This window comes from Cyanistes caeruleus, chromosome 8 (genome assembly GCF_971803275.1).
Source record: "Cyanistes caeruleus chromosome 8, bCyaCae1.hap1.1, whole genome shotgun sequence".
Lineage (NCBI taxonomy): Eukaryota > Metazoa > Chordata > Aves > Passeriformes > Paridae > Cyanistes > Cyanistes caeruleus.
The window spans coordinates 13,813,828-13,840,314 of NC_141708.1; the positions used below are offsets into that span (position 1 = coordinate 13,813,828).

Consider the following 26,487-nt stretch of genomic DNA (forward strand, 5'->3'; position numbering starts at 1 on the left):
AGCGGCGGCGGGGGCGATCGGGGCGGGGGCCGCAGCGGTGGAGCGGGAGCGGGGGCGGGGGCGGCTGCGCCGGCGGCGGGCGGGTGGGGGCGCCTCTGCGCGTGCGCGGGGCGTCCCGTTTCCCCCCCTCCCGCCGCGAGCGCGTGCGTGTTGCGTGCGTGCGCGCCCCCCCCGGCTCGTCGCTGCCGCTACTGCCGCGCGCGCACCCCCCCCCCGGCCCCCCCTCCAGTCACCGTGAGGAGCGGGGGGATTCCGGTGTGTGAGGGGGGGTCCGCGAGGGAGGACGTGAAGCGAAGGACGAGGGGTCCCCCCTCCGCACCCAGGAGGCTCTAGGCGCTGCCCCCTGGGGTTTGCGGCTGTCGGAGCACGGGTAGCCCTGTCCCCAGACCGCGTGGGAGGGTGAGGGTTCTCAGGGCTGCGGGGGCTCCCGGGGGCGATGCAGGGCTGAGGTTTCCATCCCACCCCCCCGGCCGGGGGTGCTCTTCTCAGAGCCCGGCAGAGACCCGACTGGAGGGACGACTGCTCAGTCCCGGGCGCCGATGAACGCCCCGGGTGTCTCAAGGCGGCTTGTTGGGGTTTCCACCTGGGAGGACGTGGGGACGAGCAGAGGACGCCACGGCTGTTCCGCATGGAGTAGCCTGCTTAAGGCTTGTGCTTTTTGGGAACTTGCCAGTCTCCCAGCCCTAGGGCACGAGGAGGACACGGCACTGTAATGGTTGTAGGTGGGAGGGAAGGGGCCAGAGAGGGCCGGGGGGCAGGAAGGAAGGAGGTTCGCAGCAGCGCTTTGCACAGTCAGGGACATCGTGATCGGCGTTTGCTGTGCCTTGTGCGGGGATGGCAGAGGTTGCTAGACGGGAGGCTAGGAGCTGCTCTGGTCTGTGCTGCACCCTGTGAGGGAGGGGTACGGCAGCATCCCGGTTGAGGCTGGGGGCCAGAGAGATGCCAGGGCAGAAGGAGCAGGGTGCCGTACGGACAGAGTCTCCCTGGGGGACACTCGCCCAAGAGGATCTCCCCAGGGATCCTGCCCCAGCCCCAGGCAGTGTGCTCCTGCACACTGGCTGTGGGGCCAGAGCCCAGTCTGCAAAGGCAAGCGCTGTCCCTCTACTGTCCTGCCAAGATGCAGTCCCAGCCCCAGGATGGGAGCAGCGTCCTGGGCTGAGCAAAGTGCCCCGGGGAGCCAAAGTCCTCTCTTCTCTCTGAAGGGCCAATTCCAGCCCATCTGCTCCTGTCTGGGTGGGACTCGCATTCCTTTTTACTGAGTGAAGTGTCCTTTAAGCATCACGCGGGTTTTTGAGCTCTCCTTTGCAGGCTGTGCCTATTAGCCCTGAGCAAGCTGCCCACCCTGGGTGCTGCACAGGCTGAAACCGGACGGCCCTGAGCAGCATCTGGCTGTGCCTGGCCAGGGAGTGGTCACAATACAGAGGGAAGGGAGAGGAACCAGGGATGTATAATACGCATTTTCCTTTCTGGCTGTTGTTTGTTTTTCTTGTAAACCAGCAGGAATGCCTGGTGTTGCCCTGTGCCAGGAGTGCATCCCTGCTGGGGATTGTACTGGGGGAGGAAGGTACCTGCAGGTGGGATTCCCTATGGTCACACTCCAGTGACCCTATGTGCAAGGAATATGGTCCCACTTTACAGTATGCATACCAGAGGAGTGCTCTGTCAGAAATCAGCCTTGTTGTGCTGCAGGGTCCTGCCACACACAGGGACAGGGGGATTAGGCAGGTCACTGCATGCGCTGGATGTACCCCAGGGAGAGAACATGACAGGAAAGGAGGGCACGGAGCAGGAGGAGGAAAGCTCCAAGGGGAACATTGCTCCACATCCCTGTCAGCAGGTCTCTGGGTGCCAGGTTATGGACACATCTCCTCAGGCCAGTGAAGAGATACATGGACGTTTCAAAAGTGACTTGTTCCTTGCTTTATATATGTTGAGCTCAGAGGAAGCAAAGTGCCCTTTGGAGGGGCAACCACACCTGGGCTGCAGAGATCCTGGAGTAGTTGCACAGCCACCCCACCTCCCTCTGCAGTGCCAGAGGCAGGTGCTGGTCTGAGGAGCCTGCTATATCCAGCAAAATCCCCCACACCCCTGCAGTGTGCTCACATTCACCCATTGCAACATGTGTGCTCTGCAGCATTCAGACATGGATTCATGGCCCATGAGAAGGACACAGCCTCCTGACAGCATTTTGGCCATATGCAAGTGTTGGTGAGAGGTGCTGTGGGTTCCTGTGGGACGAGGAGGTGGAAGGGTGCAGCTCCCCTGCACAGAGAGCTAGGGAGGAGCAGCCCCTGCAAGGCAGGAGGTGACATGGGACAGGTGATCACATTTGAAAGTCCCTTGTGGCAGGGGTGGAAGGAAGGAGAGCAGGATGAGGCTCCATGTGTCAGACATAGCTCAGCCCAATGACCAGGCACACAAGGTCAAGAAAAGCAGCTCTATCCTGTGGATTCCCAAGGGAATCTGGCCTGGGCAGGTCTGTGCTCCAGGGACTGATGCAGCGGCTGGGACAATTAGTCCCTGCCAGGCAAATCGTGTAGTGCAGAGCTCCAGTGACATGTCCACACTGCACCTGTGCTACTGTAAGCACATCCCTGAACTCCATGAGATGATCCAACTGTCTGGAAGCCAGAAAAGTCACAGGAAGTGACAGCACCCGAAGGGACTCCGGGCTTCCTGAACAGAGGGTACCAAACAGGCCAGGCCACGTGCCTGTGCACACTGGCATCCCTTGCCTCCCTGGGGAGCCAGGCTGGACAGCAACTGTGTCCAGTGAGCCAAGTTTGGCTCCCTCACATTTTCGAGGTGATTTTCTGTGTGCCAGCTTTGGAGAGCAACACAAGCTTAGGCACAAGCAGTGACTTGGGTACCCTGCCCCGTTGCCGTGACAGAAGGCTTAACGGCAACTCACAGTGTCCATCCCTCCTTTCACACCCAATAGTTTTTTTCATCCTCCCTGTACCCATCACATGTGCGTGTGTGCCCACCACCTCCACACAAGGTTGGGCTCAACGGAGCACCATGGAAGCGCTGCACAGGCACCTCAGGCACAAGGAACGCTCCCAGCTAGGGGACGCCGAGCCGCCTCCTCCACAGCAGTTCTGTCCCTGCTTTCCGGGAAGCGCGGGTACACGCGGCCCGGCCCCGCACACGTGTACGCCAGAGTCCGCGGGGCGGGCCCGTGGCGCCGCGGGAAAATGCGCGCCTGCCCCGCCCCCAGGGGGCGCTTCCCGCCAGTCCCGCCGCACCGCGGGGCTGGGCCGACCCTCCTCGTCCCCGCCCGCCGCAAGGATGGCGGCGAAGCCCGAGGGCCTGCCCGCCCTCAAGATGGCCGCCCGCGCTCCCGTGGTCGGGCGCCCCCTCAGGCCGGTGCCCGCCTCTCGGCGCTCTGCCGGCGGCGAAAGGGTGCGCTCCCGGCGTGCCGCGCGCGGGTGGTGCGGCGCGGGGGTCGCCGGGAGTTGTAGTGCTGGGCGGGCGGCGGTCACGTGGCGCTCTCGGCAGTGGCCGCGCTGGGAGCAGAGGCGCCAAGATGGCGGCGAGGCGGGGCGGAGCGGTGTCCGCCGCCAACGGGGCCGGTGCTGCTGGCGCCGCTGCCACTCCGCGGAGCCTGGCGAGTGGCGGAGCCTTGCGCGAGCCGCCTTTCCGGGCCGGCAGCCCCCTGCAGGTAAGGGGCGGCGGGGCGCGGCGGGCCGCGCCGTGACACGTGGAGGCCGGGGCGGCTCCCGTGGCGGCAGCACCACGTGTAGCTGGGAGCGGGCCCGCCGCACCGGCGGCGGGCGGGGGGCGCAGCTCGGGCCGGCGGCGCCCTTGCTGGTCCTGGAGTGGGACGCCCTTTCTATGCGTGGGGGAATGGGGTACCCAGAGCTCTCTCGCCGGGGTGGGGTATCAGCGCGGGGAGGTTATCAGGCTGGGGTGGCTGCACCACGGCCATGGGACCCGGCGGGACGGGCGGCTTGGTGTCTCCTGCGGGAGGTGACATCCCGGCCTCGTGTAATGGGGGACAGGGGGATGTCGTTCGCGTCATTCCCCCGCGATCCCTCCATCCTGGCGCCGCACTCTGCCACCTGCGGCCGCGGGGAGCTGGGGCTGGCGCGGTTTGGGACACCGACACTGTCCGGTTTCAGTGGCAGGAGCTGTGAGTGCAGAACGTGGCTCGGGCCGGGGGAGGTTCCCTGAGCGGTACGGAGAGCTTATCCACGGGAAGCGGGGTTTTGTCCTGTAGCAGGAGGCTCCCGCGCCGGGGCAGGTGTGGGGCGCGGCGCTGCCGCTGTCACCGGCCCCGGTGGGCTCCGGCTGGGCTGGGCTGGGTGCGAGTGCGCTGCTGTCTGGATGGGCAGCACCCAAGGAAGGGACGTGGGGGCACCTGCGTTGTGCATTTGTCGGGAGTTGTCGGGGGAAGCCTTAGGGTTCTGCCTCTACCAGGGTCTTCCTGCCTGACCGAGGGGCTGCGTGGGAGACCTTCCCCCCATCCCGACCCCGGGCTGGAGGACGCCAGCCCCATCTCGCCCGTCCCCGACGCGAGCAGAGTAGGCTGCGTATGGGGGAAGAGAGGTGTGTTCCCGCCTGATGTTTTCCGAAAGCAACAGAGGAATCCACGGAGCATCCTCTGGCTGTGCCGCGCTGTCCGGGCGGAGCCCCCCGGCTTCCCGGGCTCACCCCGCGCCCTTGCCTGCAGCTCCGGCGCTGTAAGAGCAGCCTTGGCAGCCAACCGGGCACCATGGCCGCCCTGTGCTCGGGGCGTAGCCGCAGCACGCCGGGCACACGTGTCACCAGCGGCCTGCGGGGGCCTCCGTTGTCCCTTCCTACGCTTCGGAGCGGCGAGCGCAGTGTACCCTGCGCCGGGTGGGTGCCGGAAGAGCTGGTGGTCCTGTGTCCATTGCAAGCAGCTAGCTCCAGTCCCAGTACCCCATGTGCCCACAGCCCACTCTTCTAGGCATCGTTCCTTCTCCCCGGCAGTGCTGGTTGCTTGGGGACAGCGTGGCCAGAGCCGAAGCCTGTCCTTGAATGTTCCCGTGACCCTCCTCTCCGCAGCGCTGCTGTAAAGCAAACACAGGGAGCTGTGAAGGAAGGCCCCCTCCTCTCCGGGCTAGGAGTGACAGGGGTCTCTAGCAGGGAGGAGAGCGGGCAGGGACGCTGGAGCAGGCTGGGCTGGTTCGTACCCCCGCCCCGACGCACAAGCGATGCTCAAGCGATGAGGGCTGCAGGAGGTGCCCGTCCCCAGGTGGATCAAAGGGAGGCCTGGGGGAACACAGCCCAGGCCGGTGACTCACGGCTGTGGGACTCCTTGTTGCAAGGCGCTGAGTCAAGGGAGTCGAGGGAGGCATGGGGGGGATTGCCCGGCTTCCCTCCCTCCCGGGCTGCGGGCAGCAGCCACAGGAAGAGGCTATTTGAGTGGGAGGGTTTTATTTCCCTCCCTAATGTCCAGCTCTGATCACAGCTGGAAACCTCTTATTACAAGCTTTCTTTGGGGAGAGCCAGCCCTGTGGCCAGACGGGCAGGGCTCTGCAGCCCCGCGGTGTCCTCTGGATCCCTTTACCATCTACAGGCAGGGGTCAGACGGTTCCCGTGTCCCTGGGCTGCTGATGCTCCGTCCTGCTGGCTCCTTCGGTGGCCAGGGTGCCTCTGCCTGCCGGTCACCGCTGACTCAGGGTTGCACGCTGGGGCTGGGCGTGTGAGCCTGGATGTCCTCCCAGTATCTTTGTGAGGATTGGCCGGGAATCACAGCCAGGCTGCACCTAGAGGGCTGCCAGCAGGCGCTGCGCTCTGACCAGCAGCCAGCTCCAGTGAGGGAGGGGACTGGAGATGCTGAGGAGGAAAGCTGCTCTAAAACTGCTCCATAGTCTGATCTGCATGGTGGGGTGGAGTGATGTCCTGATGTCACTTGTGGGCTCCACTTCCAGGCAGAGGGCCCTGAGAGGGGCTGGGCTATCTGCTGAGCCCCAAACCACTGCAGACTCCTGGTCTTTAAGACTGTCATGTTACAGACTGGGGGAATTTGGGATGAGTAGCTTCAGGGCATTTCTGGGAGTGTCCTGGCTTTGATTCCTAGCCTGATCTTGGGGTGCCTGTGTTCTGGGGTTGCACAGGGCTCATGGCTGTGCCAGCGGTGACCAGCGGTGCCTGCTTTGTATTATTGGAGCAAGTCTCTGAAGAGCCCCAGGGACCAGGGGTTTGGGCATGTGGCTTTGGTGCTGTTGTATTTTAGAAATACTATTTTGTGAAAATGCCTGCTATCTCTCTGCTGCAGTTTACTGCTAGCTAGAAGATGATTTCAAAGTATTAGCAGGTTCTCCCTAGGGACAAGGTACATTTTGTTCTGTATGGGCACAAGCTCACACAAGCTGTGGTACCTATGTGAGACACAGGTGAACTGCATCACATGTGCATCCCTCAAGGTTCAGCTGTTTTCTTACGGTGCTAGGTCTGCTCCAAGGGCAGGAAGATGGATCACAGTGTGCTCCCGGCTATCTTTGGGAGGGAGGTTTACTCTCCCAGGGCTCTGTCCTTGGTGCCCTTATCATCCCAGCCTCCATTATCTGTCTGCCTAAGCCCATCTACAAACAGGAATTCACAATCTGTCTCGTGCCGGTGACAAACCTGCACTGCTGCTCTGCTCTGTAGGTCCTGTGGCTCTTCTCAACTGGGAGTTGCAGCCCCTGCCCTCGCCCAGCATCTGGCTTTTCCTGGCCATCCTGCAGCATGACTGTGTGGCATGGCACCCTGGAATGCAATGCAAGTACTTTTTTGAAGTTAGTCAGAATTACCCAAGCATTCCTGGAGGTGGCTAGGGGACTGGAAAGGATGTGGGGTTGGGAATTTGAAGGAAGAAGAGTAACAAAGCTGTTTTAGTCCTGGATTGCAAGCACAGACCATGTCCTCTTGTAGCCTGTAGCAGAGTTATTTGGGGTAGGGCTCCAGCAGTAGCAGCTGGCTGCACCCCTCTTGCTGACTCCTGCACTTTTGTTATGAATTTCGTAATGGTTTTGGGCTTATCTGAAGCACCAACAGCCAGAATTGGAGGAGCGCGTGACAGTCCATGAGGTGGCGGGAACTAGCCTGTCCCCTCCCTGTTCTGCATGTGTGGTGTTGGGTAGATCCTGGTGTTTTATCCATTCATCTTTCTCAGTCATGCAGCTGCAGAGTGAATCAGGCAGAAATTTTCAGTGTGGAGGCATCCTGAGTAATTGGAAGGGTCTTGGGCTGAAACCAGCACAGGGGTTTGTGCAGTAGACTCTCCTGAAAGCAAGGGGGAAGGTCCCCTGTGCCACCTTCTGACCTGCAGCTGCGTCCCCTGCATGTTCAGGGTGCTGGGGGTGCCCAGACACTGTTTGCAGCACAAGTTGTTGGTAGCCCATGTCTGCTGCAAGGAAATCAGTGCTGGTCGTGGGGCTGTGCAAAGTGTTTACCTGGCTCCCCATGCTCCTCGGCAGTGCTTTTCCCTCGAGGAGGATGACCTGAACTTAACATCGTTGGATGCAGAAACCATCTTAGAAGCTGAAGAGATCCTGGGGACAATGCAGAACTATCTCGACTCCTCTGTGATCTCCATCATTGAGGATTTTTCTCTGAGCGAGGTGGGAGCTCACACACAGATGTGGGATGTGGCAGCTGGGCTGGCCTTGGCTGTGGTATGGGGGGGTGGGGTGGTGGCAGTGTCCTCCATGTCCAGGTCTTGTGGCTGTCCCATCCCCCTCTGAGACCATCCCTACCTTTGCAGCAGAGCAAGGCCTGCCTGGATGCACAGAACGAGCTGTCCCTGCTGACTGCCATCACAGAGATCTTGGACAGCACAGATGATGAGACCCTGTCCCCCTTTGACACCATCATGGATGCAGAGCTGCTAACCTCACCTCGTGAGCGGGAGAATCCCTCGGTAAGTTGGAGGGCAGATGCAGCCTGACCCCAGAGCCCCTGGGAAGATGCTCAGCCAGGACTCTGCTGGGTCCTAGTATGAGGGATGCTCTGAAGTAGTAGGACCCTGGTCCCCAGTACTCTGAGATGTACTCTCATGACGGTTCCAACATGAGAGAAGTGCTCTGGCGGGCCATGCCTTCACCTTGGGTCTTTATATAGAGCCAGAGATGTGCCAGAGGCTTTGGGGAGCAGCACGTCCCCAGTGGGAGCTGTGTGCAGTGTGGGTGAAACAGGGCTGTTTGCTCTTGGGCTTTGTGGGGTGAAGTGCATGGGCACTGTGGTGCTGGGGGAGGCCTGTCCCCTCCAGCAGCATAGATCTGCCACTGTCTCATCTTCTGTCCATCTTTCCAGTTTCAGAAGTTTCTCACCTTATCTCGCCCATTGCTGGAGTGTGAGAGCCCTACCCTGGAACAGCCTAAGGCTCTCAGGCCTCTCAGCAGCAGCAGCAGCAGCAGCAGCGTCTCTGTGGTTGGGAAGGTGAGCAGCTGAATAGGGGAAGCTGAAGCAGCAGTGTTGGGGTGGTGCTGGGATAACTGTCCCTGATGCAGCCCCCAGCCCCAGGCTTCCCTCCTGGCACAAGAATCCTTTCCCAGAAGCGATGCTTTTGCAAGGCACCAGTGGTAGTGGGAGAAGGGTCTGCCTCAGGGGCTGGGTGCCACAGACTGGGGATCTCTCATAGGAGCATTGGATTTCCAGCTCTACTGTGTTTTACTGGGCAGGTCAAATGTGTGCCAGCCTTTTTTGTCTGCTGTGGGGCTTTGCTGTAGAGTTGCAGCAGACCCAGTTTGCTGTCCTGGGGAAGTGCTGCTAAAAGCCCAGGAACTGATGTTTGCTGTGGTCCCCCTTTCCAGATTGACACAGATGTGACCTGGGACCGTGCTGCTCATGGCCTCGAGGACCCAATGCTGCCAAAGAAGCAAGTCTGCAGCACCCCAAGGGTGGAGTGGAAGGCGGGCTGGCACCGAGTCCGAGAGCAGCCCCTGCCACAGCGCAGTGATGGGGAGGAAGAAGAGGAGGAGGCTGCCTTGGGCCTGGAGCTAGACAGCAGCATGGGGGCTGTGGATTTCTGTGTGAGTGAGGCTGGGGCAGTGCTGGAGGAGCATGAAGACCCCTGCATCATCAATACAGGTGATGTATCCCTGAGTGAGCTGGTGAAGTCCATGCACCCCTACTGCCTGCCCACCTTTACTGTGTGCCTGGACCCTGACACTGAGCCTGTGGCCAAAGAACTTCTGAGCAGTCCTGTCTTGCTGGAAATTGTGCCTCGAGAGGGAGAGAGTGTGGAGATCCCTGTGGTCCTGCAGCCCTTGACTCCCAGCTCCTCTGACCTGGAGCCCCAGCTCCTGGGAGTAGAGGAGAGTACCAGGGAGTCAGTCCCAGAAGATCGAGGGGAGCTGCCAGGAGCTCCAAAACAGAAAAATGGGGTGGAAGAGGAGGAGAAAAAACTGCCTGGGAAAGAGCCTTCATGCACTGTCCCAGAGGCCACCTCCCCACTGGAGACAGTGGCATCTGGAGCCTCAGGTCCCAATGGCAGTTCCTGGCACAGTACAGAGGCCCCTGCAGATGGAAAACGTCAAGGCTCTGAGAAGGGACGGGGCCGTGAGAGAGCAAGGAAGAGTCGGAAAAAGAAAACAGAGGAGGGCCAAAGCAAGCAGGCCAGGCCTGGCAGGGACTGTGTAGCCCACCGGCTCCGTTCCACTGGCTCTGGACCGCCCCATGTCCAGCCAGCCATCAGCCGGCAGCGGGCAGAGTGTCCCTCTGTTCAGGTCTCAGACTTCTTAGCTCAACAGCTGGAACGAGCCCGGAAGGAGGGGCAGATGGAGCTGCATGCTGAGCGGGCACCATGCCCCCGGGGCAGGCCTCGGAGCACAGCAGGGGCCTTCCTGCCCAAGAAAGTGAAGCAGGAGCTGCAGAAGGAGCCAGCACCAGAAACAGTCAGTGTGGCCCTGGAGAAGATCAAGACTCTGGCACCCCGAGAGAAAACTGCACCAAGCGTGGAGGGGCAGCCAGCAGCTGTATGTCCCAGCCTGACAGACCAGGCTGGGGACCAGGGAGATGCACAGCCATCTGCCAAACAGAGCAGTGGGGTCTTGGAGGCTGCCTCTCAGCTCCCGGAGCAAGGTGTTGGGCTGGAGCCTACCCAGAGCCTGCCAGCAGCAGAGCCGAGTGAGGGCCTGCCTAAGGAAGCCAAGCCCAAGGCCCTGAGCCTGCGTGAGTACCGCATCCGCATGCTGCACCGTCAGCTCAGCACGGGTGGCAGCCAAGAAGGCAAGAAGCAAGTGGCCAGCAAGTGGCCCAGTGTCCCTGAGCCTCCGACAGAGCTGGCAGAGATCCCCTGCCTGGTGTCACCCATGCGCTCTGCCACCGAGGCAGACGGTGCTCAGAAGGGACTAGACAAACCCACCAGCCCTGCTGCTGTCCCTTCTCCTACCAGCAAAGCTCCCACTGCTCTGACTTCAGCCCCAGCACCTGCCACAGCTCCGCCACCCCCATCAACACCAATGCCTTTTGTTGCACCAAACGTGCCCCCAGCTGCTGGGGTGGCCCCCACTGGGATGCCGCCAGCCTCTGCCGGTGCTTATGCCCTTTACCCACCAGTGCCTTCCTGGCCCTGCTTCAGCCCACAGCCCATGGGTTGCCATGGTTTACCCCCACCACCCAGTGCCAGCTCCTCCAATACTTTTCACATGGTGCCTGGCCTCCCGCCTCCAGCCATGGCCTGGCCCCCTCCACCTGTGCCGCCCCCGCCTCCATTTGGCCCAGGTGGCCCCTATGCCCCAGTTGGGTGGGCACCGCCATCCTACTGGCCAGGAATCCCCGTGCCGCCTCCGGTGCCTTCCCTTGCGTACAGGGACCCCGGAGCAGCAGTGCAGGCCGTCCCCACCTTCCCAGCGGGCAGCCACCCTGGCACAGCCCTTCTGCATGGGCAGTCTCCTGCCACCCCTATGCTCAGCTGCCCAGAGCCACCAGCCTTCCCTGCCCAGTCGCCTGCTGCCCCGACCAGCGAGATGGGGGCTGCAGGTGGCCCAGCCAGGCCAGTGACTGGCAGGGTGTCAGGCCCCAGGAGGCAGGCACGGCTGGCAGGAGAGAGCTCTCTACCCAAGGCCCCTCTGGCTCCAGCCCCAGCCCAGCCCCTGCCAGCCCCCTCAGCTGCCACTGCCCAGCCCAGCAGGATCCCTCCTGCAGTGCCAGTCCCCCAGGCTGTCCCCACCCAGCCTCTGGAGGAGCCCCAAACTTCGGTGCCCAACCAGCTCCCAAAGGCCCCTCCAGCTGCCACCTGCTGCCCAGAAGAGGCATCTCCCATCCCTGTTGGGGAGTCCCCTGGCACCCATGCCATGGAGAAGGCTGTAGGGCCAGGCAAGGAGGCAGTGGAGAAAGCCCTGTTGGAGCCCGAGGCAGCTGCTGGGCAGGAGTTGCCTGGCCAAAAATCCACCTCCCAGGCTGTGGCACTACCACGGAAAGCAGGTCGAGAGAGCAGCCTTCCCACTAAGGCACCCACTGTGCGGCCATGGAGGCACCAGCCACTCCTCAGCCCAGCCCAGCCCAGCGACGGCAGCAAGGACATTGTGCAAGCCTTCATCAGTGAGATCGGTGAGTGGGAGGGCTGCAGGATGCTGGGTTGAGTGTCAGAGGCTGCAGTGCTGCTGGCAACCTGGGTAGCAGGACTGGTTCCTGGCACTTCTGGGGGTGAGGGTGGCAAAGCTATGCCCACAGGCTTGCAGTCTCTTCCCAGTGCTTTGCTAGGATGTCATCTACAATGGATGGTCTGGGCTGGCTGTCCTGAAACTACTCCATTCTGGAACTGGAGCTGGGTGCTCCTGTCCTTGCTGTGGGAGACACAGAGCTGCTGCAGGCTCTGTTATTGCTTTTCCTCCCCAGTGCTTGCCCTACCATCCAAGGGAGGCTGATGCAGGGGGAGAACGGGGTTGGGGTGCATCACTGCAGTGCTGGGAGAATTGTAGCTGATCTGACTTGCTGTGCTTTCTCCCTGGCCCAGGGATTGAAGCCACCGACCTGTCCAGCCTGCTGGAGCAGTTTGAGAAGTCTGAAGGTGCGGATCTGGCATTCCATCACCTGCAGGACTCCGGCCATGCCATCCTGGCCTCCCTGAGCTGTCTATGCTCCCTGTGTCAGGGTGGTAGTGGGAGGGTTGCGATGCTGCTGCTGCGGGTGGGCTCCTGTTACCCTGCCCAGGTGTTTTGTCCTGGGGCTGTCTTTGCCTCTATTTCCTTGGCCTGTGGAAACACACCTGGGGGTCCCCATGGCAACCAAAGGGGTGGGGAGGAGTCTGTGAAGGAAAAAAGGATATTCAGCTTCTATCTCTAGGGAGCTGGGTTTCAGGTGCTGTGAACTCTCTTCCAAGCTGTTCCTGGGGTGCTTTGTGGACCTTGTTCTTCAACCCCACTTGTTGCCACTCTCACCTAGCTGTTCTCTTTTCAGCCAAGAAGGAGGAAATTGCACAGCCCCCTGAGGAAGGACTGCTGACAGAGAGTTCTGGGTGAGTATCAAGAACTTGGCAGCTGATGCTCAGTGTGGAGCCCAGCAGAGCAAGGGCACAGGGCAGCTTTCAGTCCTGGCAAGGTATGAAGTGTGCTGGGGCTGTGTCCATTGGCCCAGGAGGGGCTGAGCTTGTTGCTGGACTGGGACAGAGCTGGACCTGAGGAAGAAAAATAGGGAGAAGCAGTGATGGGCATGACCAGGCTGTGCAAGCTTTATCCTTGCAGCTCTCTTGGATCCTCTGTCCTCGTGAACTGGCCAGTGGGGCAGATTGACTGGGCACCCCAGGTGTGGGGAGTGAGGCTGGGCTTTGTCTGCTGTGTTTGACAAAGCTCCTTTCCCATTCTTAGGCCTGAGATCCAGCAGGATGCACCAACCCAGCAGGACAAGAAGCCCCCAGATGGCCTGCAGGCCTCTGAGCTGGCCAATGTGGCAGGTAATATATACTTGGGGTGAGGGAAGGTAGTCTGCCATGTTGTGGCAGGGCTGTTGTGTATTTGGGGGGACACCTTGAGGAGGGAGGGGGGTCGGGACATGAGGGAGCCACAGCTGGGTGGATTGTAGCAAAGGGCTGCTCCTATAAGTGTTCTGGTGCTCTCCCAGGCCTCACACCCCCAGCGACACCTCCTCACCAGCTCTGGAAGCCTTTGCCTGCTGTTTCACTTCTGGCCAAGACAAAGTCACCTGGGTCCATGCCCCAGGAAGGCCTCCAGAAGACGACCAAGCTGATGACAGCCAAGCCACTGCTCCCAAATAAGATCCAAGTGAAGAGCATGGTGCCAGCCCCTGCCGGCACAGCCCCCAGCCACGTTTGCTCAGGAGACCATGACTACTGCATCCTGGGTACACCACGGCCCGAGAACAGCAATATCCCTGGCACGCAGCCCCCTGCCAAAAGTGGCTCCCGCTGGAATGTCAAACACCACCGGGACATCACTATCAAACCCATCTCCTCCTTAACTAAACGGACGCTGGGCCAACCTGAGCCCACCCCACCAGCCCCTAACACCACCATGGGGCACAGCCAGGAGCCCCTGGGGATGGCCAGCCTAGCTCCCCTGGATTATCGGACTACCATCCCCAACAAGGCCACCACTGGGTGCAGCAGTCCCCCCACCTCAGTGCTCCTGTCTCCAGCTGCATCCCCCTGCCGGGACCAGGAGGTGCGGATTCCCAGTGCCCAGCCCAGCCATGCTGCTGCCAAGAGGTCCCTGCGCTGCTACCGGAGACCCCAGGACTCATCCTCTACTGACAGCTGGAGGGCTGGCCGGAGCCGTGCCAGCCGTTCTTTCAGCTCCAGTTCGGATGGAGCTAGTGAGTCCTCGTCTTCATCTTCATCCTCGTCCTCCCGATCCCGGTCACGGTCGCTCTCCCCACCCCCCAAGCGGTGGCGAAGGTAAGCAGTGCACTGTTGCTTGCTCTTGGGGTACTTGTCCAGTGGCTGGTCTTTTGCAAGTGCCCAGACAAATCTTTGTGGTCCTACTAGATGTCTGGATTTGATCTTTTTGTCCTTGTGGCCCTTCTGAAGAGATGTTTGGCTCATAGAGGGTGGGGGACCTGCAGCAACAGCCTGCCCATCCATTTCTGGCTGCAGCCCACATCTGGGCCCATATGCCTGCAAAGCCACCACTGAGCTGGACTTCTTACTCCTTCTGGAACACCAAATCCATGTTACAAGTCCTTGCCTGCATCTTTGGTTCTGGGTGCTTTTTCTGGAGTATTATGGCAGGTGTTCATATTTGTGCTGCTGTGGGGTTGCTACAGCCCTCGGTGTTGAAACGAGAGGAGCCACAGTGGAGCACTCCAGGGAGCTGCTGGAGGCAAGCAGGGAGAAACCTGTCTGGCTTGGCTGCCTTGGGGGCTCCCTGTTCTCTGTATGCAGGTGGCTGTGTAGGAAAGCGGTGCACCTTGGTCTCTGTGGGATGCATTTCTTTCAGAGTCCTTGTGCATTTGAGTGATGTGCAGCCTGTCTCAGCTGGGCTGGGAGGCACTGGAGCTGTTGAAGGGGTTCTCTTTCTGTCCTTCTCTTGGTGTTCAGCCAGTTCTGGAGATGTCCCTGGGCATGAGGGGCTTGTCCAACCAAGACCCCTTCATTGATGGCCAGTAAATGCCGAATCTGGAGCTGGAAAGGGCAGGTATAAAAGTGCCATGTTCCATAGATGTGCAGCTTGGGGATTGTCAAGCAGTATGTCTGGCTTGGCTTTCCAGCAAGTCAGTTTGCCTTGTGCTGGAGGATGCCTCCATGTACTGTCCCACCCTGACTTGTTGTCCTCAAGGAGAATATGTAGCAGAGGCAGGCAGCATATGCCCTGCCAGGCCTGCTTTTGCCCATGGCAGGGAACACCTCTGGCCAGCATGTCTGGAGTGGGACTGTGCTTCTGACTGGAGGCAGCACAACTTAATCCCTGAGGTGTTTTGGTCCTACTGTCCTTTCCCTGGCCCTGCTGGAGAAGCTCTTGCAGTCTCTGTTCACAAGGCAATTGAGCACAACACATGGATATAGTGTTGTCCTGTGCATCGTGTGGAGCTCAGCACAGAAGTCCAGCCCTTTCTGGGCTCTCCCAGGCACAGCCCTGTGCTTCACAGTTCCCCCATGATTATTTCTTGCTCTTCAGAAACTGTACCTCCTTTGAACCTGCTTCCTTTTCTCTGTGTCATTGGTAGCCAAATGGGAGCAACATTTCCATAGTGTTGTTATTGCCCTGGCAATCTTGGGCAGAAACTTCCCCACGCTGGGGTCCCAGTGGGATGCTAGATACCATTGGGGACAGTGGAGATCTTTTTATGCTTTGGAGCCTCACGATGCTGGACAAAGAGAGGGCTCAGCTGTATTTCTCCTTCCCCCAGGTACCGTTCAAGATGTTCCCACAGCTCCTCCTCTCGCTCCAGCTGTGGGTCATGTGGCAGGTCCCGGGACAGGTCCTCATCCTCATCATCAACATCCTCCTACTCATCCAGGTCCACATCCCGCAGCCAGTCCCGCTCCCCCTCACCCCGCAGGAGGAGTAACAGGTGGAGAAGGTGAGCTTGGCCATGCTGCAGGGGTGTGAGCATTCCCCAGCCCATCTCCCAGCCTACTGTGGAGGAGGGATGGACCCACTCCTTCAAGATCTCCCTTGTGTTTGGAATCACTCTTCTGACACCCCCATGATTCCATGGCTCATGTGTCTGGTTTGTGCCCTGACAGATACAGTTATGATGCACAGGACCACTACCAAAGGCAGAGGATCCTCCAGAAGGAACGTGCAATAGTGAGTGATGGAGGGCTGGGAATCTTGGGCTGGAAATTTGGTGGTCCACAGCCCCTCTGTCATTTCGGAAAGCCACGGGGGGGGGTGTAGCCTTGCCAGCAGCATTGCTGGGAGGCCCTGACCAGGGCACAGTGTGGTGGGAGGCCATGAAAGGAGGGCGCTTTGTGCGAGAGGTCCTGCTGATAGATGGGGCATCCCTGCCTGCAGGAGGAGAGGCGAGTTGTGTTTATCGGCAAGATCCCCAGCAGGATGACACGGTCGGAGCTGCGGCACCGCTTCTCTGTATTTGGGGACATTGAGGAGTGTACCTTGCATTTCCGCTCTGAGGGGTAAGAGCTGTGGGAAGATGGGTCAATCCCTTCCCAGGAATGACTTCTCTTGGCCCTTTTCCCATTACTCAAGGGGACAAGCATAACTGTTGCTGCTGATCTCCTCCACTATCAGGGATAATTATGGCTTTGTCACCTACCGCTATGCTGAGGAAGCCTTTGCCGCCATTGAGAGTGGACACAAGCTGCGGCGCCCAGACGAGCAGCCCTTCGACTTGTGCTTTGGTGGTCGCAGGCAGTTCTGCAGGAGGAATTACGCTGACTTGGGTGAGTTGTGCAACCTCCAAGTTGGAGGTTGGCCTCCCTGGGTCCTTCTCTGCTTTCCAGAGGCATAGGAGTCCCTGTCCTTGGGGTCAGTCAGGGTTGGCAGCAGAGTCACATCCAGGAATGCTCCTGCCCTAAAGGGAGGTTGAACAGGGGCTCCCTGTCTCTCCAGCACTGCGTTGGAGGCTGGTCCAACTCTGGGTCTAGAGGCTGGCAGGTGAAACAAGAAGTTTGCTGTGGGAATGACTAGAACTGTGCCAGTGTTTCTGTGGGCTCAAGACAGCCTCTCCCCATCTCTTCTAGATTCAAACCGGGAGGATTTTGACCCAGCTCCAGTCAAGAGCAAGTTTGACTCCCTGGACTTCGACACTCTGCTGCAGCAGGCACAGCGCAGCCTGCGGAGGTAGCGGCAGGCAAGGCGGAGCACCCGCCCCCACTTTTATACTCAAATACAAAAGGCAAAAAAAGTATGGAGAGAGAGGTGAGGTTTTTAATAAAATGAAAAAGGAAAAAAATTTGTTTTATAACCAATATTTAAGGAGGATGGGTCATTGGCCTTCAACTGGAGCAGTCCAGGCAAGTGGCAGCCCTGGGCTTGCCCCAGACGTATAATAAATGCGGATGCCCAAACAGCAGCACTGCCTTGTTTTCTCCTTTGTGTGGGCTGTTCCTAGGTGTGGGCTCAGGCTGTGCCCTCCTCAACGCCCCAGGGACTCTGCCTGTGGTGCAGCCCCATGAAATATTGCACAGGTCGTGGACTGGGCACCGGAGTGGGATGTCTGGGGAGAGTGGAACGGGACTGAGGTCACCAACCATGTGACTGTCACTGTGGCAGCCTGCAGTGGCTTGGCACAGGGTGAATGCTTCTCTAAGGACCCCTGTGACTGTCTCCTGGGCTCTGCTGGTTGCAGGACTTGGTGCCCCGAGGCTCTCAGCCGTTTTGGGGCCACCTGCACCTCTCACAGTGGCCACGGCGGGGCAGTGCAAGATCCTCCACCGCCGCTCCCGGCAGTGGGCTGGGAGCGGGCTATAGCTCCTGGCCAGAGGTCGGCCAGGGCTCTGCTCGCTCTGAGCCCACTGCCCTGTGTGCCTGTCCCTTTCGAGCCTGCTCCTTGGTATTGCTCCGCCTTGCAGGAAGGAGAGGAGTGACATCTTATCTCTGGGTTTCCCCCGAGGGAGTAGTGTTTGTGTGACTGTTGAGAAGTTACAGCTGTCTGCAGTGGGATGGTGCTTGGCAGAAAAGGATAGCCAGTGGCAGGGAGGGATGGATGACGCCTATCTAGGCCCTCTCAGTGCATTGCAGCTCATGGAGGAGAGGAGTGATGGCAGGTGGCCCCCAAGGGAGCATCCTTGGGCCTGCTGCCAAGCATCTTTCCTGCTCTTGTGCTGGCAGTCAGAGCAAAGCCCTGCCTTGGACTGCTCCTGGGCTGTGACAAGCTTGGGGGTCCCTTGCAGGTGGCAGTGCTGACTGGGAACCCCAAGATGGCATTGAGCACCTTCGCTTCAGGACTGGGACAGGCTTGGAGCGGGATGCAGTGGAGCCTGTTTGAGCCTTCTCTGGGTGCCCAGAATGGGCACATTCTGGGTTAGGGAAGCCTGCAGCTGCCCAGCTGGGCAGGGCAGAGCTGGGAGGGTGTGGAGGGAAACAGTGGGCAGGGGATGGACCTCCATTTCACTCCCAGGGTTTTTCATGGTGTTTGGGGTGGGAGGGGGTTGGTCAAAGTCCCTTCAGATCCTTTACTTGGTGGAGGCAGCACCCACTTCAATAGTGTGAGAGCAGGGAGGGGAATAGGGGCAATAAACCCAGCATGGGGGGGTTCAGGAAAGTTGATGCTGATGTTGCCACTTGGAGCATGTCCAAGGCTTTGAGGCAGATGTGGCTGTGCCTGGGTGTATTGCAGCACTCTTATGGTCTGGCGCTGTGGCTGGAGCCCACCTCTTCCCTCGCTGCTCCCCTGGATGGAGTGAGGTGCTCCTGCCTGCACAGCACTGGGTTGACTTGTGCTGCCCCAGTGCTCAGCCCAGGGAGGCCTCTGCAGTACCCAGGGATGTGGGGTACAGTAAGGCTGCCTGCAGGTGGGTTCTAAGTGAACTCTGCAGTACCCAGGGATGTGGGGTACAGTAAGGCTGCCTGCAGGTGGGTCCTGAGTGAACACCCAGCCTGTCCTCTCCTGCCTGGCCCTGGACTTTACACAAGGGAGGATCTAAGGAGGCAGCTGCAGGCAAGGGTGTGAGCTGGATAGGTGGAGGGAGGCAGGGGGCTGTTAATCAGTAATGCAGTTCTTCCAGGGACACTGAAGGAAAAGGCGGCAGACAGAGCCCAGTGGAGTCTTGGGAGGATGTGTGTCCCTTTCTGTGAGTTCATACAAAGCACTGTGGCTGCAGCACACCTGCAGGTCCTCTCCTGCCCAGAGCTGCTGGGCCAATGGTGGTGCTGGCCAACATTTCCCTGGTCTCAGAGCTGCCACAGCAGTACTGAGGGAATGTGGATCCAAGCAAGTTTTACAGGGAGAGCGTCTGTTAAGCCAGCTGTGAAAATGCTCTCCAGCTGTTGGGTAATTCAGGCCTGAGGAAAGACCTGTATCCCTTAGAGTTTGGCTTGTTTAGGTGATCTGAAAGTTTCTTTACAGCCTTTCCTCAAAACTGTGGTGGAGCTGAAGAGGCAGGCAGGATTGGACAGTGTTATAGGCAAGGTGAAGTTTGGCACAGGGGATGTCTGCTGTCAGCAACTCTGGGAACCTCTGAGCACCTTAGGTGCATGGATTTGGGCAGCCCTGTGAGCATGGCATCACCCCAAATATGTGTGCTGCTGACTGTTGTGTGAACAAGGCTGTGTCCTTGTGTTCCTACGGCTGGGCTGCACATGGTCCTCTTTCCTCTCACTGCTCCTGCGGGTGAGGAAAGGCAGGGGGTGTGAAATCATTTGTGTTGCCAAAAGAATTAACACCCTGCTGTTGTGCCCTATAAATCTTCTGAGTGTTAAAGGTTGGCTTTATCCCCCTGTGTTACAGTTTAATGGTTTCCGTTAGCAATAACCTGTCCCTGTGTTCTCGGTTATTGATTTCAGGTTTGTTGTGGAGGGTGTGAGAGAGTTGCAGAAAGGTGTTTTCCTGCTGTCCAGCCAGTAGCAAAGGCTCTGTTGCAAAGAGGAGGCAGGAGTGTGGAAAGCAGTGCACAGCCAGCTCTTTGGAAGCATGGGTGCTGGCAGGAGCCCTCTGAAGAGAACTGGGGACAGGGGCAAGGAGCAGCATTTGGAGCACATTCCTTGCTCTGGCAGGCAAGCCAGAGGCGAGGAGCAAAGCTGAGACTTTGTAGGAACCCCAGTTCTCATGAAATAAATCCTCTTCACCATAGGACAGCCAACCTTCCTCCCACAAGCAGTAGCATCCTGTGCTGCCTATGCGAGTGGCTCTGCCCTGAGGTGTAGCAGCCTATGGCTGGGAACCACACAGAAGGTGTTTTTTGAGAGGTCTCTAAGCAGAGCTGGGATTTTCACTCTGTTTCTCTTCAAAGCACTCTCAGCCTTTCCCCTTCTGTTCCTGCTACAGACTCCAATCTCCAGCAGTTGTCCCTTCTTGTACCAGGGCCTGTTATCTACACTCTTCTTCTGGAACAAATCTTTAAGGGATTGATGCTGATTTCATGTCTTCTTCTCCCTTTCCCTTTTCCTTCTTTCTTGCGTTAGTATGTTCTGAACATGATCTCCAAGCTAGAAACCAGCTAGAAGGGCATCCAAATTGTCTTTCATAGTAGGTAAAACCTGCAAGATGAGGGGCTTGTGCACTATGCATAAGCTAGTTTGGAGCCCATATGCAGAAGGCAGTGGGGCAGCAGGAGAGTCTGACAGCATCACTCCTTGCACATCTCTGCCCAGGGCTGAATGCTGCACAGCCCTTGTTCTCATTGCTTTGCAGAGCTCAAAACATTTCCTCATCAACAGCAGAATCCCTTATCCTCAGGAACCGTTATTCTGGGACCATGGAGCTGGGTGCTGCTAGGTGTGGAGTACCCACAATTCTGTGAGGTGGGTGTGCTTTCCCACACTTAGGATATTCCCACTTAAGATGTTCAGCATATTCCTCCTGAAAGCTGACACGGACCCCTGTGGGCAGAGGTACCAGGCAGGAGCCTAGCTATGATCCTTGCTGTTGACACCCATTCCTGTCCCTGGGACCACCAGTTCTTGAGATTCAGATTTACTCAACACACTCAAGGGCTTGGAGCTCTTGACCTGAAGCAGAGGTTGCTGCTGTGGCATATCTGTGCCTCCCCAGCCTGGGTTCCCTCCACTGGGAGCCTCACAGGGGTACCCAGCTCCAAGGTGCCTGCTGAGTGGCCATGGTAGTCTGATGCTGGAAGTGATGCAGGTGGACTCAGAGGATCCCCAGAGAGCTGGGAGAGGTGCTCATCCTGCTTTGGCTGCAGCACCTGCAGGTTTGGGGCTCTGTCACTCTCACCACACTTTCTCTGCTTTGTTACACACTCCTCATTCCAAATCCCTGCCTGTCTGCCTGTAAATAAGCCTCGGAGGCCCTCCAATGGTTGTGTGTCCTTTAAATCTGTGCTTGTACAGCTGAGAGCCTGAGGGTTAATGCCCCTGTTCCCTCTTAGAGCTGCTGCTGCAGTTACTGTGTGTGCTTGTGTTTCCATTGGGCAGCCTTCCAGGTTCACCCTGTAGTCCAGTGTCTAAATTTGGGAGTAAACATGCAGTGAACATCCTCTTGGTGCCTCTAGTCTGGACATCTGCTCCACTTACCTCACAAACCAGGTGCTGCAAGTGCTTTCTGACTCCTCTCAGAAAAAAAACCTGCAGCTCTAACATGCTACAGGAGGCAGGCAGGGAGATTAAGGGACCATTGTTCTGAAGTTTGGCAATGGCAGAATTAATGAAAAAAAATTACATAGGATCCAGAAAATAGATGTGAGATTAGGAAGGTAAAAACCTGAAGCAAAACAAAACAAAAAGGCCCAAACCAAAACCACACAAAAAATGCAACCACAATTTTTCTGTCAATCTAGGAAAATTCCCTCCTGACCCTAATCTGGCAGTAGCGTTAAGCCTAATGTGCGAGCAGACCTCTGGGACTGTAATGCTAGGAGCACCAATGCATGAGACCTAGAGCTTGCCTTTAGTTTCACAAAGGAAGGAAAATCTCAGTACCTTTAGGAGCAAATTAAGAGGGAAATGATATTCTTCATCACAATGACCAGCAGAAACCCAGAGGCCTGGGGTAAAACAGCACCTCCTTCAAACACCCTTAGCACTGCTGACTCCTTGGCCAGCCCAGATCTGTACCCCAGGCTGAGCCGCCCATTTCCAGGGCTCCTTCACTTACAAATTAATGGAGGGAATTCTATCAAACTATATGTTAAATTAATGCAGGTTTTTCTGCCTCATTACCCTTCTTGGAAGGCTGGTCCAGGAAATCAATCCTGGCAGGGATATAAGCTCTCTAATTCACCATTTAAACTTCTTAAATACTTTTTGCCATTATTGTACATCTTACATATTTTATTTATAATTTTATTTTAGTGGCTCTTCAAAAATACATCTGTCCTCTCTCAGTCCCTGTCTGGCCAGAACAAGCCAAACTCTTCTAGCAGATTCTTAATCAGCTTGTATTTGTCTCAGCATCCAAATAGTTTTTCTCTGTGCAGTGGAAATTTATCCTTCCTGGATGTAGAGCTGCAAGGATATTCTGGAGGAAGTCTCACAATGCCTTGCGCAATGGCAATAATGTTTCTGTCTCTGCTAAAAATAACTTGTCTGATGCATCCTAGCATAGTGCCATTCCTTTTTCACAGAAGCATCACGCTGCTGCTTCATATTCATCTTTCAGTGCAGTAAGGTCTTTTTATTCCTTCGGAGCCTTCATTTCATCAGTTTGTAGCAAATGTCCTTGCTGCTGGTCCCCAAGTGTTTTAATCTGCCCTTTCTGCCATTAAGTTTCACCCTACTTCCCTCATCCATTGACAAGGTCAAGGTCCCCTTCTTCCCCTATGAGGAACTATTACTCTCAGCACTTGCAATACCTCCCAACCGTCTGCTCCCTCTGCATTTTGGGAGCTTGCACTTGGCTCTTCTGAAATTACCAATGGGTTTACTAGCCTGAATTTATTCTCAGAATCTGTGGTTAATATCTGTCTGTAGCCTGACAGATATTGTCATGCTTGTGTCTGATGCAGCCTGGCCAGTTTCTCTTGTATCTCCTCTCCAGCCTTGGGACTCATCTTCACCTTTAGCAGCAGTTTCTCCTGGTTTGTAGTGCATCATCCTTTACTCTGAACTGAGTGCCTCAGTCTAAAAAACTGGCGGCCTTATCTAAGGGATTATTTCTATTGTGCTGTTCTTATTTCATTGGGTATCTCCTCACTCCCCATGTTCCCCTCATCACCTTTACTGAAACAGAGTTAAATCCACTTTTGGGGTTTGATTGCAGCTGGTTCATGTCTCCTCTCCCTCACCTCTCTTCCTGCAGCGCTACATTTGGTGTCTGCTCCTCCCTTCAGGTCTGTTCCCTGACTGATGGAGCAGGCTTACCATTCACTGAAGCTGTGTCTGAAATGATGTGTTTTACGTTACACTGAATCAATATGGAAATTTTCTTTCTGTCTTGTCAGAGGATATCTGAGCATTGCTATTCTGGCACTGTTTACTGCCTGGCATTCACTGTGAAATTAAAGACTCCTCTAATTGCACAGTTCCTACTCTTTATTCATCTTGTAGCTTTGTTGAAGACAGCAGTTTATTCTCAAGGCTACATCTGGTGTATATGTAGCCAGCCCCTGAGAATAACTGTGCAGGGTCCTTTCTACCACCCTTTCAGACACCTCCTCAGGACATATCTTATCCATGTCATTCCCTCTTATGTCCTTACAATGACCTGGTTTAACAGCAGTGCTTCACGACTTCCTGCTCTCCTCCTACCAACCAGGTGCTGCCAGCCAGCCTCCACTCTTGCTTATCTCTGTGGCTTTGTTCCAGGTGGCACATTCTGCCTGCACCAAGTGTTCCAACGCATGCTGGGATACACTATCCTCTGGCTCATCACCTTTCCAGTATGCCAACAGTCTGGCTTGCCTGATGTGGCCACAGCAAATGGCAAAACTTGGGAAGAAGCTTACAAAATCAGTAGCACAGGCTGTCACAAAATCTGAGAAGATTAAACTTGTACAAGGAATGGATGATGGAGATAAAGAACATGATGTTTCCAGTTTAACCTCAAAAGACTCTGGTTAGGTGATGACAGAACATCAGGAGACAACAGTGGTAGGACAAATGGATTTAACACCTCTCAGCTTAATCCAAGGGAGACCCACAAGTCTGTGTGAAAATGCTAAACAAGGCAAATTGAGTGTGACTGGAAGGCTTCGTCAATGGGTGAGTTACAAGGTTGTGAAATTGTGTATGATATCAATATAGCATACAAACTCTGTTCCCAGGTGAACTGGTGAGTATTAGAAACTGCATCTTCAAATAGCATATTTTTAGAGTCAGGAAGTATATAGAGAAGGAGCAGAAAATACACTTTTTCAGTTACCAAGAGACAGTTGGAGCTTGTTCCTAAGTAAAGCAGCTCTCCTTCAAGTACCTGGGGGTAGAGTGATTCCTGAATCCCACTCATTCACTACAGCAATGCTGCATAAGCTCAGGAAACATGACTTTACCAGCTCTAGGCATGCAACCCAGAGCAGGCATCATTCAGATGGTCTGGACCACAACATCTATCGCCCATCAAAGGACTTGTGAAGTGCACAAAGAACATTGACAGTATGGTGCAATGAAGATATGGAGACCAGGAAATGTCTGTGTATTGGAACTTGTAACCTGGGATTGCACTTAGCCTGTAGGCAAAGCACTTAATTTTTTATAAAAATGTACATTAAGTGAATAAGAGATGATCATAATGTTTGGGGAAACACCTGGTACAATGAATGAGGAGCTCCTTCAGTCTAAATTTGGGTTTTTATAGGCTATGAAGCCTGGCTAAGGGACACTTGACTTCACTGTGGTACATTTTCACCAGTGGACAAGAATGAGTTCTACTTAGAATCTCATGTGAGTGAAGAGACCTGCAGGATATATCTGTTCATGAATTATAGCTGTCACTGGAGGAAAATGAATAAATCAGACTCCTCCGGATGTTGGTGGTGGCAGACTTCAGAGAAGGCAATGCTATTAATGGCGCAGATAAAAGGAGTAGGTCAGAGCAGGACAGTGCCAATAGCAACCAGGGAAAGAGGGGACAGCAGCCAACGCCACTTACTGCTATGGACAGCTGTTCTCTTAATCCCTATCTCTATCAACATCTCTGAACATCTCTATGTGATAGCAAGGCTGGTGAATCAATAACCCCTCCCAGATCCACAAGCTGGGCTCAGTTTTGTCTTCGTATTCTCTCTCTCCTGGTGCTTTGACTAGTGGCTAATTCCTCAGACCTCTGTGCTTCCCATTTGACTATTCACTTCAGAGCTATCTATTAATGAATTGTGAGTTAACAGGGACTGAAACCTGGTCTGAGACCCTCAGCCACCACATTATTATTTATGCAATATGTCCTTCAGTGTGCTGGAAGCCACATGTTGGAGTGAGGCAATTACAAGGCTGGACCCAAACTTCAGTCTAAATTTTACATATATCCATACATATTCCAAACAGCTAAAAAACGTTTGGAAGTCCACAACTGTGCTTGGTGATAGTAGCCTCTAGTCAGGGTAATTTTTCTGCACTGTTCTTCCCTTAAAGCTCTCTGTTGGGCCCCTGAGTCCCTGTAGGCTTCCCCCTACTGTGTAAAACATGTCTTTATTAGTAATCTTCATGTTTTCAGAAAGCTGCTCTTTGAAAATTAATTTGGCTGGCTTAAATGTGTTGGGTCATGGGGTTTCATTATTTATTTATTTATTTTACTTGGCAGAATTTGGGATTTTCTGTATTTCTTCTTTGGCCATACTTATTATTTTGGAAGGATTTTTTTTTTTTTCCTTCTAAATGTCATCTTTGTTCTACTGATTAACTGTACCAGACTTGAGGTTATTTATTATTTTAACTTGTTTTTAGAACACTTCGAGTGATGCCGTATTTAAAGCTTTAAATGAAGGGTCTCAATGTCATTGCAAGCATTTGTCCTTTGATCAGCTACCTAAAAATTCTTCTTAATTACTCTGCTGACTTCTAACTTATTCCATTTGGAAGGAGAATATGCTCATCTCCTTTTTAAATTACATTGCACTGCAGTGTACTTTTCCGTTGCTTTTTCCTCTCCTGACATAATACTGTATTTGAGCACATTGTGTTCATAAAGACAAGGTGACTCTTCATAATTACATTTCAAACTCCCTCCTATGTACTACTCATGACTAAATCAAGAATTCATCCTCTACTTGGTTCCTCTGAGTGGTCATTCTAAGAATTATTCCATTTATGAGGGCTAAAAATGCAGTCTTTGCCTCATTATTTGACATGGTGTCTACCCAGTCTGTATTGGGGGTAATTAATACCTCCCATTATCATTATGTTTTCTCTCCTGACATCCTCCTAAGTCCTCCAGATGCTTTTCATTCTGGTATCCTAATCACGTGGTCAATAGTGTATGCTCAGTATCACTTAGGCACATGTCAATGCATAATTGTTCTCTAGTAGCTTAAACAACATCCCAGGTGTGCTTATTTCCCTCTTTCCTTCTTTCCCATTCCCTTTCCCGCCTTCCCTTTGACAAATATTCTACTACTAGTCTGAATAATTTTCTGTGGTTTTATATCTTGAGCTGCTACTCTGGCAATCATTTTCTTACTGCAATGAGACAAAATCATACATTGTCTGGGGTGGGGTTTTTTGTTTTGTTTCTTTTGTAGTTGTTGCTTTTTTAAAATAAAATTCATATGTTTGATTTCTAGCTTTGGACTTTGCTCCATGAAAATGTCTTCTTTCACCAGCTGTTTTTTCAGTTTGCTAAATGTAGATTTGTAGCTTGAAAGAAACCTTTTATCACCTTGGAGTAGGGCAGAGATATTTTCTATCTGCATGCTGTCCCCCAGCTCTTCTGTAGTGCAAGAAGCATTTTATGGTCATTGCTCTAAAAATCAGCTTAATGTGTATGAAGACACTCAGCATTTTTATACCCATACTGTTCTTCCTAGGGTATGATGATGGGTATGGTGACCATTCCTTAATTTCCTCAATCTCCATTCAGAAACTGCAGAGCATTTTCTGCTTTTCACTTCTTGATTATGAG

At 55.3% G+C, this 26,487-nt stretch overlaps 1 protein-coding gene and 1 long non-coding RNA gene across 4 annotated transcripts in view; one reads left to right on the forward strand and one right to left on the reverse strand.

The window, feature by feature from the left end:
- Positions 1-137: 137 nt before the first annotated feature.
- On the forward strand, positions 138-16,890 carry PPRC1 (PPARG related coactivator 1). 3 transcript variants are annotated; one of them, XM_086901278.1, is made up of 15 exons: positions 3,731-3,854; positions 6,622-6,732; positions 7,431-7,574; positions 7,718-7,873; positions 8,266-8,391; positions 8,766-11,505; positions 11,912-11,965; positions 12,355-12,412; positions 12,762-12,847; positions 13,015-13,807; positions 15,259-15,432; positions 15,599-15,662; positions 15,870-15,991; positions 16,107-16,258; positions 16,559-16,890. In XM_086901278.1, the coding sequence occupies exons 2-15, from the start codon at positions 6,700-6,702 to the stop codon at positions 16,660-16,662; spliced, it is 4,806 nt and encodes a 1,601-aa protein (XP_086757404.1). In that variant the 5' UTR covers positions 3,731-3,854; positions 6,622-6,699; the 3' UTR covers positions 16,663-16,890. The 3 variants fall into 3 exon arrangements, with proteins under 3 accessions (XP_086757403.1, XP_086757402.1, XP_086757404.1); XM_086901277.1 differs by lacking the exons at positions 3,731-3,854; positions 6,622-6,732 and adding an exon at positions 138-255 and having other exon boundaries at positions 7,127-7,574; XM_086901276.1 differs by lacking the exons at positions 3,731-3,854; positions 6,622-6,732 and adding an exon at positions 3,294-3,664.
- LOC111931244 (uncharacterized) overlaps positions 16,724-26,487 on the reverse strand; it is a 15,473-nt gene continuing 5,709 nt past the window's right edge. Inside the window, exon 3 of the long non-coding RNA XR_015290239.1 lies at positions 16,724-20,941. This is a non-coding gene — a long non-coding RNA (uncharacterized LOC111931244). The remainder of the gene's footprint in view (positions 20,942-26,487) is intronic.

Excerpts from the sequence above, each read along its gene's own strand:
- PPRC1 (XM_086901277.1), top strand. The coding sequence starts at position 7,296 with ATGTTCAGGGTGCTGGGGGTGCCCAGACACTGTTTGCAGCACAAGTTG. Across the intron at positions 12,413-12,761 it reads CTGCTGACAGAGAGTTCTGG|GCCTGAGATCCAGCAGGATG; the intron begins GTGAGTATCAAG and ends TCCCATTCTTAG. Across the intron at positions 15,663-15,869 it reads TCCAGAAGGAACGTGCAATA|GAGGAGAGGCGAGTTGTGTT; the intron begins GTGAGTGATGGA and ends CCCTGCCTGCAG.